General features: G+C 29.1%; 1 protein-coding gene across 1 annotated transcript; it reads right to left on the bottom strand.

Moving 5' to 3' along the window:
* Positions 1-12,065: 12,065 nt before the first annotated feature.
* LOC112288317 (chlorophyll a-b binding protein CP24 10A, chloroplastic) lies at positions 12,066-13,321 on the bottom strand. The gene is made up of 2 exons (XM_024532414.3): positions 12,999-13,321; positions 12,066-12,682 (listed from the first exon to the last, which is right to left on the bottom strand). Exons 1-2 carry the CDS (start codon positions 13,241-13,243, stop codon positions 12,133-12,135), a joined length of 795 nt encoding a protein of 264 aa, XP_024388182.1. The 5' UTR covers positions 13,244-13,321; the 3' UTR covers positions 12,066-12,132.
* Between the last annotated feature and the right edge of the window lie 487 nt (positions 13,322-13,808).

Here is a 13,808-nt window from a genome sequence, read left to right as displayed (position 1 = left end):
ATATGATATAAGATTGATATAAAAGTAAATTCCTTCTTTAAAGCATCAAATAATGATTTGATTTTTTTATGCTATTCAAGTTTGTTTTTACAAGTCAAACATGTAAGTAGAACTACAACTTGAAAAAAATTCTTAATTAAGATTTAATAATAATTGACAAAGTTTAAAAAGTATTATACATTTCTTATCATTTTTGAAATCTTCTAATCTATAATAGTTTCAAACTTCTTTAAATCCATCATTAGCCTTTCATTAGAAATAATGTATTCTAGGAAGTTAACTTGAATAATATGGAATATATCTTATTACATCTTGATATATAATCCTATATTTTTATATTTTTGTAATACACAATGAATATAAAGTTCATATTCTTTTATATTCTTAGAATAGATTAGAATGTTGTTTAAATAATATATAATAAAATCATCAAGAAACTCACAAAAATTGTCAATTATAAGATGTTGATAAGAAATTGGTATGTTCTTGAATCCAAAAGGCATGAAATTATATTTGAAATATCCATACCTAGTTTACAAAACAGTCTTATATTGATATATTTTTTTTTAATACAGATTAGATTGTATGCTCTTTGTAGGTCTATTTTTGTATAGATCTTTGCTTTATTGAATTTGTTAAGACGTTTTGAAATAAAAAATAAGTGATACCTATTCTTGATGGTCATCTTATTAAGTCATTGATAGTCTATGCATATTTAAGGAGATTCATTGTTTTTCTTCAGAAATATGATAAGAGCTTCTATTAGAAATTTTGAATTAAAAATGAAGTTTTTAGTAGAATTTTTATTAATATACTCTTTTAATGTAGCCACCTCATTTTGCAATAAGCAGTAGATTGGTCCAAATAGTACTTAAGCTCTTTTTTGCAAATCAATTGAATAATAATAAGATCGATGCTCTAAAAAAATATTAGGATTTTTTAAAATAATATCATAGAAATCTTAATATTAGCTATGAATATCACTTGAAATCTTTCTACCATCAAAAATAGGCATGGTATGTACAACAAAAAATGTTCCTTCTTTTTTTGTACGCACGAAAGTTTTTGTATATATTAGTAAAGATTTGGATGTATTAGACTTATGTGTTTCTACTTGACTAACAAAATTTTAGATTAATCTAAAAAAAATCAAGATTATAAGAAATCCAATTTATCTAAGGATTATATTTTTCTAACTACAATAATTCTAAAATAATTGGATTAGAAGAAGATTTTATCACATAAAATATTACTATGCTATTATGATCTTTAAATACTACATTTAAAATAATTTTTTTTAAAGTAATATTTCAAGAAGAGAATAAACAACTATCTATGATTTTTATATGTACGGATTTAGTTTTCTTGACTAAAGAAATTTCTTATTTTTTGACAAAGACTTGTTTATAAAACAAGCTAAGACTTTTAAATCTAATAATACAAAGACTTTGAATTTTTAGGTCTTAAATACACATGTATTGTTAAATAAGATGAGAGATTTGGAGAGAGAATAAGACCTTTAATAGGTGTTGCACATGATTCTAGTTGCATGTTCACTATTGTAATTAGAAAAACTTATTTTTTAACAAATTGTCTTTTCTAGCAACCATGCTTTTTATTTTATAATTAAATTTTTTTTTGGAAAATATTAAGTAGTGTACTCAGCTTTTTTATAATATTGACACAAATCTCAATGACAATGTCAAGTCTTTTTTTGTCAATGAGAGGTATGAAACTTATTGTATTAATTTGTATTAGTTTTGGCATTAATGAATAAGTTTTTAAAAACTAATAAGTTGCCCTCATTACATGACTTGTTGCCATGGACATAATTATTTATTCCAATGATTACCTATATGATTATATAGAAGTAGATAAAAATAAATTAATTTTATAATATTTTCTAAAAAAGTTTTTTAAAAGCTATATAGATGACATTTTGACTTTATACATGTTTTTAGTTGATTGATAAGTTAGAAACTTGATCAGCAAGTTAATTACACAATTATAGCTTTTGAAACTAGATGATTATGTGATGTAATAATAAATAACTTTCCTTGCAAGTTAAGATATGTATTTTATAAAATCTACATGTATTAGAGGTCTTGTAGAACATTGCTATATGGCTCTTAATTAAATAGTATATATGGAGGTAAGAATGTAGCCTTCTTTTATCTTATCAATGTCTTTCTAGTCCTTAAACTTATTTCAAGACTTTTTAGTCTTTTTGTCTTTGGCAATAGCCATTCTAGTTTAATATCATGTCACCTTTGAGTGATTATTTGCCACAAACAAGAACTTGATGAAAGCAAATAAATAAGTGAGAATTTTTTAAAGAAGTATGATAAAATAAAAATAAGATAGTATGTATATTAAAAAGAAATTAAAATGGCTATTGCAAAAAGACAAGTAAATTAAAGATTCTTGAAGCTAGATTAGAATAAGAAAAGATTTGACAAGAGTGAAGAAGGCTTCATTCTTACCTTTTTATATACCATATATTTAGGAGCTATGTGGCGACATTCTATAGAACCTCCAAAATGTATTGACTATACTCGATACATATTGTAACTTATAAGGTAAGTTTTTTATATGGACACCACATACTTAGCTTGTTCCATAAGCTACCAACACATGTGGTATGTGATTAACTTGTTAACCAAGTTTCTAACCTATTAATCAACTATAAATACATATAAAGTCAAAATAATGTCTATGAAGCTTCTAAAAAGCTTCTCTTAAAGATATTATGAAGATATTATGAAATTAATTTACTTTTATTTACTTCTACTTTTTTGTATTATCTAAGTTGCAATTATAATAAATATATTTCCATGCCATTATTTTTTCTTCTAAAAAAATATCATATTATATAAAGTCTTGCTTGAAAATATGCCAAGAATTTGGCAATAGAAGATAAAAGAAATTTGCAACAACAAGTCCTAACAATGGTAATAGAATTATACATAAATTATAATTAAATCTTAATAAATATAATTAAATATTAATCAATTCTAATTAAATTTTCAAATAAATTTAAAAAAATAAAAAGAAATCCTAAAGAACTTCTAAAGAAATTATAAAGTAATAACAAAAAAATCCTAAAAAAACCTTAAAAAATCTAAAAAAAATAAAAAACAATCTTTAAAAAAATCTAAAAGAAATCCAAAAGAAATCCTAAAGAAATATAAAATAAATCCAAAAAAAAACTTGAAGAAATTATATAAAAATAAAAAAATAAAAATGTCCTTAAAAAATCCAAATTTTTTTTAAAAAAATCTAAAAAAAATCCATAAAAATCTTAAAGAAATCCTTAAAAAATCTTTAAAAAAATCCTAAATCTTAAAAAAATTATAATTAGATTCTATACCTTTAATTAATTCCAATCAAATTCCAAATCCTAAATCAAATCCTAATAAAATTTTAAATCTTAAATCAAATTTTATTCAATTTCTAAACAAGCCATAACAAAATCTTAATTAATTCAAACCAATCTTAGATCAATTTTAGAACCTCAATATTTATTGACTAAATCATTGATCTTACTTAAGATTTTATATACCTCTTAATTTCTTGGTTAAAAATAAGATTTATAAATTTGAAGAGAATTGTACTTTACAAAATGAAAAAAAAACATCATAATCCACTTAAATATGAGTATCAAGAATAAGAACCTGATGAAAGAAAATAACCAAGTGAAACTTTTTCAAAGAAGTATGATAAAATAGAAGTAAGGAAATATATATATTAAAGAAAACTAAAATGGCTATTGTCAAAAGATAAGAAAGCTAAAGACTCTTGAATCTAGACTAGAGCAAAAAAAGAGTTGATAAGAGTGAAGAAGGCTTCACTTTTGCTTCTATATATATTATTTATCTAGGAGCTACGTAGTGACATTCTATAGGACCTTCAAGATGTATTGACTTTGCAAGCCATATATTTTAATTTGTAAGGTAAGTTTTTTAAGTGTATGTCATGTAGTTAGCTTGTTCCACAAGTTACTCACATATGTGAAATGTGGCTAATTTATTGATTAAATTTATAATCTAAAAGTCAACTATAAATATGTGTAAAGTCAAAATCATATATATGAAGCTTCTAAGAAGCTTTTTTAGAAGATATTATGAAATTAATATATTTTTATTTATTTTTACCTACTATCTAATGATATAGGTAATTACTAGAATATGTATGTATATTAGTGATAATATGTCTGTGACATTATCCTCCCTTTTGAAGTTGAATTCCATTAGGTGTAGACATCATATGTTGAAAAAATCTAAGATACAATGAATTGTGTTTGCCACATATTTTGATCTTTGTTCTCTTCAAAGGTAATTGATAGGTCCTCTCACCTATCAATAATGTCTTATATTAAGGCAAAAAGACCACCCTATTATTTGATTGTTATTGAAGCCTTCATAATTTTCTTCAAATAAAATATTTGATACACTATTAAGAATTGTTCTTTCCTCTAATAAAATTACCAAATATTGGGAGTCTCTTCCAAGGTTGTGTTATCAAACACATTGTATCTTGCCATCTATTTGAGAAAGAATACATTGTTCTTGAAGATCTTCATGTTAATTACATCATTTTAACTGTTGAAACAATCACAATGTTTCATCTGACAAGTCAGCAAATAATAGATCTTAAGTTGAATCTGTTGATTATTGGTTTGTCAATCTCTTTAATGCCACAATATATATAGAAGCTAAAAATAAAAATAGATAGAATATTATCTTTTTTTGATCTTATTTCTTTTATAGCAAATCTAGCTTTTAATGGATGTTGTTGATAAAAAGCGTCTATTTTTTTTATTGCATTTGTAAGATTCTGTGTTGGCTGCCATGTACATTCACTAATATCATACCTATGCCAATAAATAAGATATTTCAACCTATTTTGGTATTGCTTTCAATTTAAGACTTTTATTATCTCAAATTTTTTTTCATGTCTGCTTCTATAAGAAGAAATGGCACTTATTTTCTTCTTGGTATATTCATTAACTCATATGATTCAAAAAGAGATATATAGAATATAAGATGGATTTTTATTGACTCATATAGATATAATTGATAAGCAATTGGATTGATTTGTTTACAGATAAAAAAAGATTCAAGCTTATAATAATTCAACTTGTCACAAAGAGAAATAGTCTTGATATTATGACGAAATAATCATATCTTGTCATCTACATTTAGTTGAGGTTGTTCTTTTTAATAGGCATTTGTATTTAACTTTTGTTATTCTTGACTTTTTTTTAATTACACCTTCATTGTTGCATATAGTTGTGACAAACAATTTGCCAAATCTTCTACTACAAGATTATGAATTCTTAAAAAGTCAAAAGCATCAAGTCATGGATAATAACTATAATTAATAAAAAAATATTTAATAAGTAGAAGAATATATCATATTATTATAAGCAAACTTTGCCAATAGCAAAATAATTATTCAATTATCTTATTAGTAGTTGATGATACACCTTAAATATTGCTCCAAAACTTGATTAATATGCTCTCTCTATCTATTAACTTGAGGATGAAACATCAAAGATAATTTTATATCTGTCTTTAGAATCTTAAAAAAAATTCTTCAAAATCTTGATATAAATTGAATCTCTCTATCTAATATAACATCTTTGGATAATCCATGATAGTGATAGATGTTTTCAAAAAAAAAATTAATTATTTTTTTAGTCATAATAGAATTTGTACATAGTACAAAATGTGCCATCTTGATAAAACAATCTACTATCATAAATATAGAATCATACAAACCTGAGATTGAAAGATCCATGAAAAAATCCATAGAAATAAAAGACTATGGTTGTTTGGATATGGATAATGGTTGGAGAAGTCCATAAGGTTAATGATGAGGAGTTTTTGACCTTGAACAAATGTCACATGATTGGACAAAGTCTTTCATTGCCTTCTACATTTGTCGCTACTAAAAATCTTTAGATATAAGTTCTAAAGTCTTGTTGTATCCAAAATGTTCAGTTGTTGGAAAGTCATGACATGCTTAAAGAATACATAAACATGCTTCTTTGAAATATATAGGCATTCTTTGAAATATAATAAGTTATTCTTGAACTTGAACTTAGAAGCATCACGAGACTTAAAAGAATGATTCTTGATATTATGAATAAAAGAATTAGAGGACATATTTGATTGAATTTTTTTGATAAAGATTGAATTAATAATCAATGCTGATTTTATTGCTTGAAAATAAAAATACTCTAACTTCAAAAAAATCATTCTTTGTTAATAAAAAGATGTATCTCTTTCTTTTGGTATAAGTTAAAAAGTCTAAAAATGATTTTTAAAAAATCTTATTATTTTTTAAATAAATAAATGATCTTAAAATCAAATCTTGACAAAGATATGTTCCAACAAACTTGACAGTGATTCAAAATAATTATTGACATAAAATATTTAAGATTCTTATAGTCTGAATAAATAGTGAGTGAATTAGAAGCACCTTCTAGATAATGGTGCCATTCTTGAAATAAATATTTGTTTGCAAAAAATTCTTTGTAGTGAATCTAATAATTGATCTTGATTACTAAATATTTTCTTGAATAAAAAGCTACTAGTTGAATTTCATCATTTATTTCTATTTGTGATAATATAGCACCTAAAGTAAATCTTGATACATCTATTTCTATTATAAATGACTTAAAAAAGTTGATATAATACAAAATTGGTGTAGAAATAAAGGTTGTCTTTAAAGCTTTAAATATTGCTTCTACTTCTTGATTCCATTGAAGTTTGTCTTTACAAGCCAAATGTGTGAGTAGAACTGTAACTTGAGAGAAGTTCTTGATGAATATCTCATAATAGTTAGCAAAATCTAAAAAGCATTAGATATTTCTTACCATTTTTGAAATCTTCAAATCCATAATAGTTTGAATTTTTTTAAGATCTACCATAATTCCATCATTTGAAATAATGTATCCTAAAAAGTTGACTTGAGTAGTATGAAATACACACTTTTTTATTTTAGTATAGAGTCTTGCATCTCTTAGTTTTTGTAACATACAACAAATATGAAATTCATATTCTTCTATGTTCTTAGAATAGATTAAGATGTCATCTAGGTAATAGATAACAAAGTCATCTAAAAACTCTCAAAAGATATTATTCATTAGATGTTAGAAAACTACTAATATATTTATAAGTGTAAAAGGCATGACATTATATTTAAAATGTGCATATCTAATTCAAAACACAATCTTCCATTCATCTCTTTTTTTCATGAATATGAGATTGTATGCTTCTCATATATCTATTTTTGTATATGACTTTCTATTTGATTAACTATACTTTTAGTTATACTTTTAGAAAAGTGAAGACTATAAAAAATCTAATCTATTTTAGGATTATATTTTTTTAACTATAATAAATCTAAAATGATTGAATTAGAAGAAGATCTAATGATATTAAATACCACAAAGCTACTATAATCATTGATTATTATTATTATAAGAAGAATTTTACAAGTAACATCTCTTAAAGACAATGGACAACCATTTATGACTTCTACGTGAATAGGTTTAGTTTTCTTTATTATAAATATGCTATGTCTTTTAGCAAATTATTTATCTAAGAAATACTTTGAGGCTCTTGAATCTAATAAGACATAGACTTTCTGATATTTAGGTCCTAAAATAATATTTATTATAAAAAAAAAGGATTTTGAAGAAAAAATACGACCTTCATTAGGTGTTGTACAAGGTTCTAGCCACATGGTTTAAATTGTAGCTGGACAAACTTGATTTTTGACACATTATCTTCTTTGATAGCCGTACTCTTTATTTTGTGGCTGCATGATTTTTTTGGATAATATTAAGCAGTATGCTTAGATTTTCTACAATATAAGCACAAAACTTCCTAACAACAATAAGTCTTTTTTTGCTCAATGAGAAGTTTAAAATGTATCATATTAATTTGCATATCTTTTACTTTTAAATATATGTATTGAAGAAACATTGATATTGTTATTGAATTATAGTAATATTAAGGTATATTTATGCAATTGTTAAATTAAAATTCAAAAAGTTGATTATCATACTTTACAACAAAGTCAATTGTTTGATTCAACGTTTGAGGATTAAATAAGTTGAGCATCAATTTTTTTATCTCATATTATAATCCATAGAATAATTGGATAATAAGTACAATATCATTTTACTTGATATTAGTTACAAGTTGTCAAAATTGTAACGTATACAAAATTATTAATTGATTGTTTTGTTGCAAAATATAGATCTTATTAGTTCTAGTATAAATTACATCATATTTTTTTATATATGGATCAAAATTCAACCAAAAAAGCTTCTAGATTATTTAATATCACATCTTATTATTCAAAAAAAGATAAAACTATGATAATGCTAAATTTAAAAGAAGGATATTAATAAATCTAACTTACAATCTTAAAATTAAATAGCTTTAGAATTAAAATTCAATCATAAGTTGTATTTGATTGATAAATCTTCACAACTTAGATCTTATTCCATCAAATTTCTCGGGCAGTCCAATCCTTGGTTCTTAAATATTGTAAAAGTATTCTACCATTGGAAAAACAATATGATTTGGTGCATATATTGAAGTAGTTCCAATCATCTCTATATCTTTGCTTCCTATCATTCTTGTTGTTTTCTGTAGTAGTAAGTTGAATTGATGCATTGCAAGCATTAAGTCCCACAATTGCTCTTATATTTGTGCTATTGCATTCTTCATTTTAAGAAGTTTTGCCATAACAAGACTTAAAGTAAAAAAATTATATCTAATATTACTCAAATCAAATAGAAAAAAAGACTTAAGAATAAAAAAAATACTAAGGACAGTATTAATTTAGAAGAAGGTAATTTGTAACTTCTAATACACTTATGTCTTATCAAGAGAAAGGGATAATCTATTCTTAATCAAGAAAAAAAAATTGTAATATTGTAAGTATATTCTTATCAATTTATCAAGGACAAGAATTCAATGAAAGCAAATAACAAAGTAAATTTTTTTTCAAAGAAGTATGATAAAATAGAAATAAAAAACATATATTTTTTTAAAAAATAAAATGTCTATTGCCAAAAGACAAGAAAGTTAAAGACCCTTGAATCTAGACTAAAGCAAGAAAAAAATTAATAAGAGTGAAGAAGGCTTCACTCTAGCCTCTATATATACTATCCACTTATAAGCTATATGACAACATTCTATAGGACTTCCAACATGTGTTGACTTTGTAAACTACATGTCTTAACTTGCAAGGCAATTTTTTTATAAATGTACCATATAATTATCTTGTTCCACAAGTTACCTACATATGCAACACGTGGCTAACTTGTTAACCAAGTTTCTAACCTAAAAATCAACTATAGACATAGTATTGATTTTACATGTATTTTTATGTAATTTTTTCTATGTAATAATTATCTTCAATAAATTGCATATGTTAAAATAGATTTTTTTTTAGATTTTTGTAACTAAAATTTATATTGTGTAAAAATGGTGTTATTAATGTTATTTAAAAAAATTATTTATATATTTATGTATTAATATGCTCTTATTAAGAGTTTCACAAATTTAATATATAGATGTTTATATATATATATATATATATATATATATATAGTTATTAAAGCCATACCTCAATATTTTTAAAGCCACATCCCAATGTTATTTATACCATATCTTTTTCTTACTATCTTATGATTGATTCTACCCATTTTTCATTTGTGTCCACTATTTCCGTCCACTATTTGGAGACCTCTGTCCTTATTCTTAGTTCCTTGATGTCATTCCCTTCATTTGTTCCCTCTTTTCCATTTCAAATTTTCTCCCATTCCTATTCAAGTCCTTTATTCCTTATCTTCCACTGTTTTTTTGCAAGCAATCAATATAAATTAATATATTTTCTCTTGAGTTCTTCTAAATTCTCTATATCATAATATATTGACTACTTCTATTTTCACATTTTGACTTGAGATGTTATGATTTTTGGATCTATATCCCCTTTAAGTTTATTTTGTAAATATGTTCTATATCCTTTTTAATTTTATTAGGAATTTTACTTCATCTTCTAATAGAAATTGAGTATAGTGGTGGTTACAACGGTGGTTGACTAAGTGGAGCTTAAACAATCTTAGCAAATACTACTTTCTATCTTACATTCCAAAAAATAAAAGAATAGCTTAAAAATACCAAGGCCATTGCTTTGCGCCAAAAATAATTATTAACTCTTGAAACTTATTATAATGTTATGTATATCAATATAAAACCAACTCTCTTTTTTAGTTGCTTGCCACCAAAAATTGGCAATAAGATTCACAATCCTTGATAACTAACTTACAATATAATACTTAGCAATCCTTTGCATTACCTCCTCAAAGGAAACTAATCTCGACTTTTCACTGATTTAGGTAAATTATATTAAAAGTATCCAAGTAACTCCAACATCATCCAAATATCACCTCTACAAACATCAATATTTGGCTCAAAGAAGATAGTGAGCAGTTGGCACAAAGAATGAAGGACAAAAATGGAGATGAAAAAAGAGGAAGTTTGAGATGAGGGATTGGGAACAAAGGAGAGGAACAAGAACATAGAACAGAAATGGAAGAAGGGGAGAAAGGGAGGAAGGAGTTTGGGATGGAGAATATGAAATAAGGAAGAGGAACGAGAATATGGAATGGAAATGAGAGGATTTGGGAGAGGGGACAAAGATGAGGGATGGACAAAATCAATTATGAGATGACAATGGGAGGATGTGGCTTTAATAACATTGAAGTGTGGCTTTAACTCCTCCCTATATATACATATATATATATATATACATAGAATATACATATATATAATATTCACATATGTATTATATGTATGTAGTATATAACAAATAGAGAAATATAAATATAATTTGTAAGAACAACTATTATTTTTTTAATACTTGACTTTGTCATTAAATATTTTAAAACACTTAATTATTTATTTTAGATCATTACAATGTATTTGTTAATATAATGAAAGGATGTTTTTTAATTCAAATACATATAAGAAGATAATTCTTTCTTCAGGTTACAACCTTCTTGTTTACCTTGTTATTACTCTGTTAACAATTAAATTCATTAAAATTACTTTAATTGCTATGTTATAGCACCGAATACCTTCTTTTTAAAGATTGCCTTATTAGCATCAGAAGCATTGAAATACGAGAAAATGTGCATCATGAGACCTAAGTTATCATAAAATTGGATATGCAGCTATTCAAGGCAAAATGTAAGAATGTGTTTAATTACCCACTTGCACTTGAAAATCGGTGATAAATCTGACTTGTACATCAATATTGTATCAAGTTTCAAAAAGTAGAGTTTTATTGTTTAGAAGAAATCATCTGTGTCATAATATAGATTGGAGTTCTGTGGTTACATGTTCATTTTTCTCTACAACTGCAGATGAGAATCATTATGTGTTAATTGTCAAATGTGTACCGGAATGTAAATCTCTTTTAGGTCAACGGCATAATGAAAACAATTAGATGGATGATTGGTAATGTTGCTTGATTTCGTTTAGAGAAAGATCTGAATGAGCTATTGATGACAGTAGGATTTTTTTTCAGCATATTAGAATAGTATCTAGCTTTGAAAATTGAGACGTGATGGTACTCATTCGTGCTTCGGGTTACATGTTTTTATGCAATGTATCAACGTTTACTAACGAAAGTTGTCATCAAGGTGGCACTGTGTAGCGTAAAGTACTAAGATGGATTTAGTGCAATTATGATGGATGACTACAGATTCGAGAACAGAATTCAGAAACAGTGTGAAATATCTCCTGGTAGGATAGCATACTAAACGACTAGCCAATTAGAGAGTGCTGAATGCACTTCAATCGTATCCATCGATTACGGGATACTCACGTTCCTGTTGAGTGTCTACAATAACAGAAGCAGTTAGTGGGTGACCATTGATCATAATGCAGTACTCATGAGACAATCCAGACCATTCTCACATTGACGAACAGACACTGCGTCCAGTCAATAGGACACACAATTTACACCATACATTTCGAGAAGGAGATGTATTCATGGCATGGAAAAAATTCACATTACAGCCTACGGCAAAATTGATATTTACAGACCCAAGGCACCGAGAGGGGTGAATCCCTGGCCGGCTTCGAAGTAGAAGATGAGCATCGCCACCATCGCAAGACGAGCGTGCTTGATTTCGGCGAGTTGCAACCTCTCCAGCTTGGAGAAGTCTGGCACGTACTGCCCTCCCTGCACTGATCCTGCCAGCGCCAATGGGTCGAAGAACTTGCCTCCGGGGTATCCCTGCAGCCCGGTCGAGTTGTTGAAGTTCTCTGCGGTCCTCGACCACGGAGTTGCCCACTCTACCGACTGCGTGCCGGGGTTCAAGAAGTCGATCCACCTCTTGGTCTCCACCCATCCCATCAACAGCAGCTGGGTGCCCAACAGACTTCCGAACGAGAATGGTGCCAGCGCGGCGGGGTCAGCACCAGCTTCGAACCATGGAACGCCGCTCCATCCCTGTCCGACGAAGATACCGACAACGGCAGCCATTGCCCACCTTCCGTGGATGAGCTCTGCTTCTCTATACCATTTCAAGGCGGCGGGGTCCCTGCCCAAGCCCAAGGGGTCGAATCCGTAGTCGCCGGGAAGACTACACAAAAACATTAACAGTGTTAGTGACTGTACGAACAAAACACAATTAGACACCCTCTCATCCAATTTTCTAAATCGGGCGATGCAGCGGGGCGCATACCATCATTACACACCGACATCCTTTGAGTTGCGCAAGGTCTGGAGGCAATCAAGATAGCAATGCAGCCTCTCAACTGAAGTCTAACACTACACGAGCACTACATCCATGAAATAACCCATCACTACAAATACAGTATCGATTGCATTTAGAAAAGCTCTAATATTCACTTACGTCTCTAACGCAATTGTCATAAGCTAAAAGTGAAGAAACTTACGAGCCATCCAACCACTCGGGGTCGGTGAGGTTACCTCCACCCTTCACAGCGGGGATCCACGACTTCTTGCCTCCAGCAGCAGGCCTGGCCGACACCTTCTTGGTGGCCATGGCCACGACGCGGCTGACATTCTTAACGCCGAAGGACACTACGGGGCTGGACTGCAGATTCCGGGACGACCTCACAAAGGAGGAAGTCGACACGGAGGTAAGCTGAGACACGGAAGTACTGCTGGCAACCGCCATGACTGCAATCTCTCTTCTCTCGCGCAGATAGCTGGAACTGAATCCGGCTATGCAAGGCTCGCGTTTCACTCAGGAACTTTGGACTTGGTTAGAAAGAATGTGTACCTTGGTAAGGCATATACTCAGGCCCTTGGCTATCCGAACCCACAAGCTCGACTTGTCGTTCTCTTCAAGGCGAGAGCCAACGAGTGGCACACGATCTGCCTTATCGGTTCCACGGTCCAGGATTGGGTTTCCGTGGGGCTCCATATCCGGGGCGGCAAATGGGACCACGCCAGCTGGAGAATTGGGCTCTGGGTGCGAGTCGAGGAGATTACATGGACAATTCAGAATGCGTCCCGCGGGTGGTGCTGCTCATGGCTCTCGCGAGGCTGCCTCCCGCGACTTCGTCCCTGGGAAGAGAGTGGGAAAGAGCGCGAGCAAGCCCAGACCGAGAGTCGCGCCAGAGCCACGAGGATGCTTGGCTTAGAGTGATCGCGGAGTGCTCGCGCCATTGGCGCCACAGATTGTCCCTCGCTCGCTTTCGCTGCCCCCACCCTGCACTGTCCCCGTCACCGCTCCTTAG

Source organism: Physcomitrium patens, chromosome 1, assembly GCF_059467195.1.
Source record: "Physcomitrium patens ecotype Gransden chromosome 1, ASM5946719v1, whole genome shotgun sequence".
In the NCBI taxonomy this organism is placed as follows: domain Eukaryota; kingdom Viridiplantae; phylum Streptophyta; class Bryopsida; order Funariales; family Funariaceae; genus Physcomitrium; species Physcomitrium patens.
Note: the sequence above shows the minus strand (reverse complement) of the source record. Positions and strands in the feature narration are given on the sequence as shown.

Coding starts and splice junctions, on each gene's coding strand:
- LOC112288317 (XM_024532414.3), bottom strand. CDS start 13,243: ATGGCGGTTGCCAGCAGTACTTCCGTGTCTCAGCTTACCTCCGTGTCG. Junction 12,683..12,998: donor CCCGAGTGGTTGGATGGCTC/GTAAGTTTCTTC, acceptor GTTTTTGTGTAG/TCTTCCCGGCGACTACGGAT.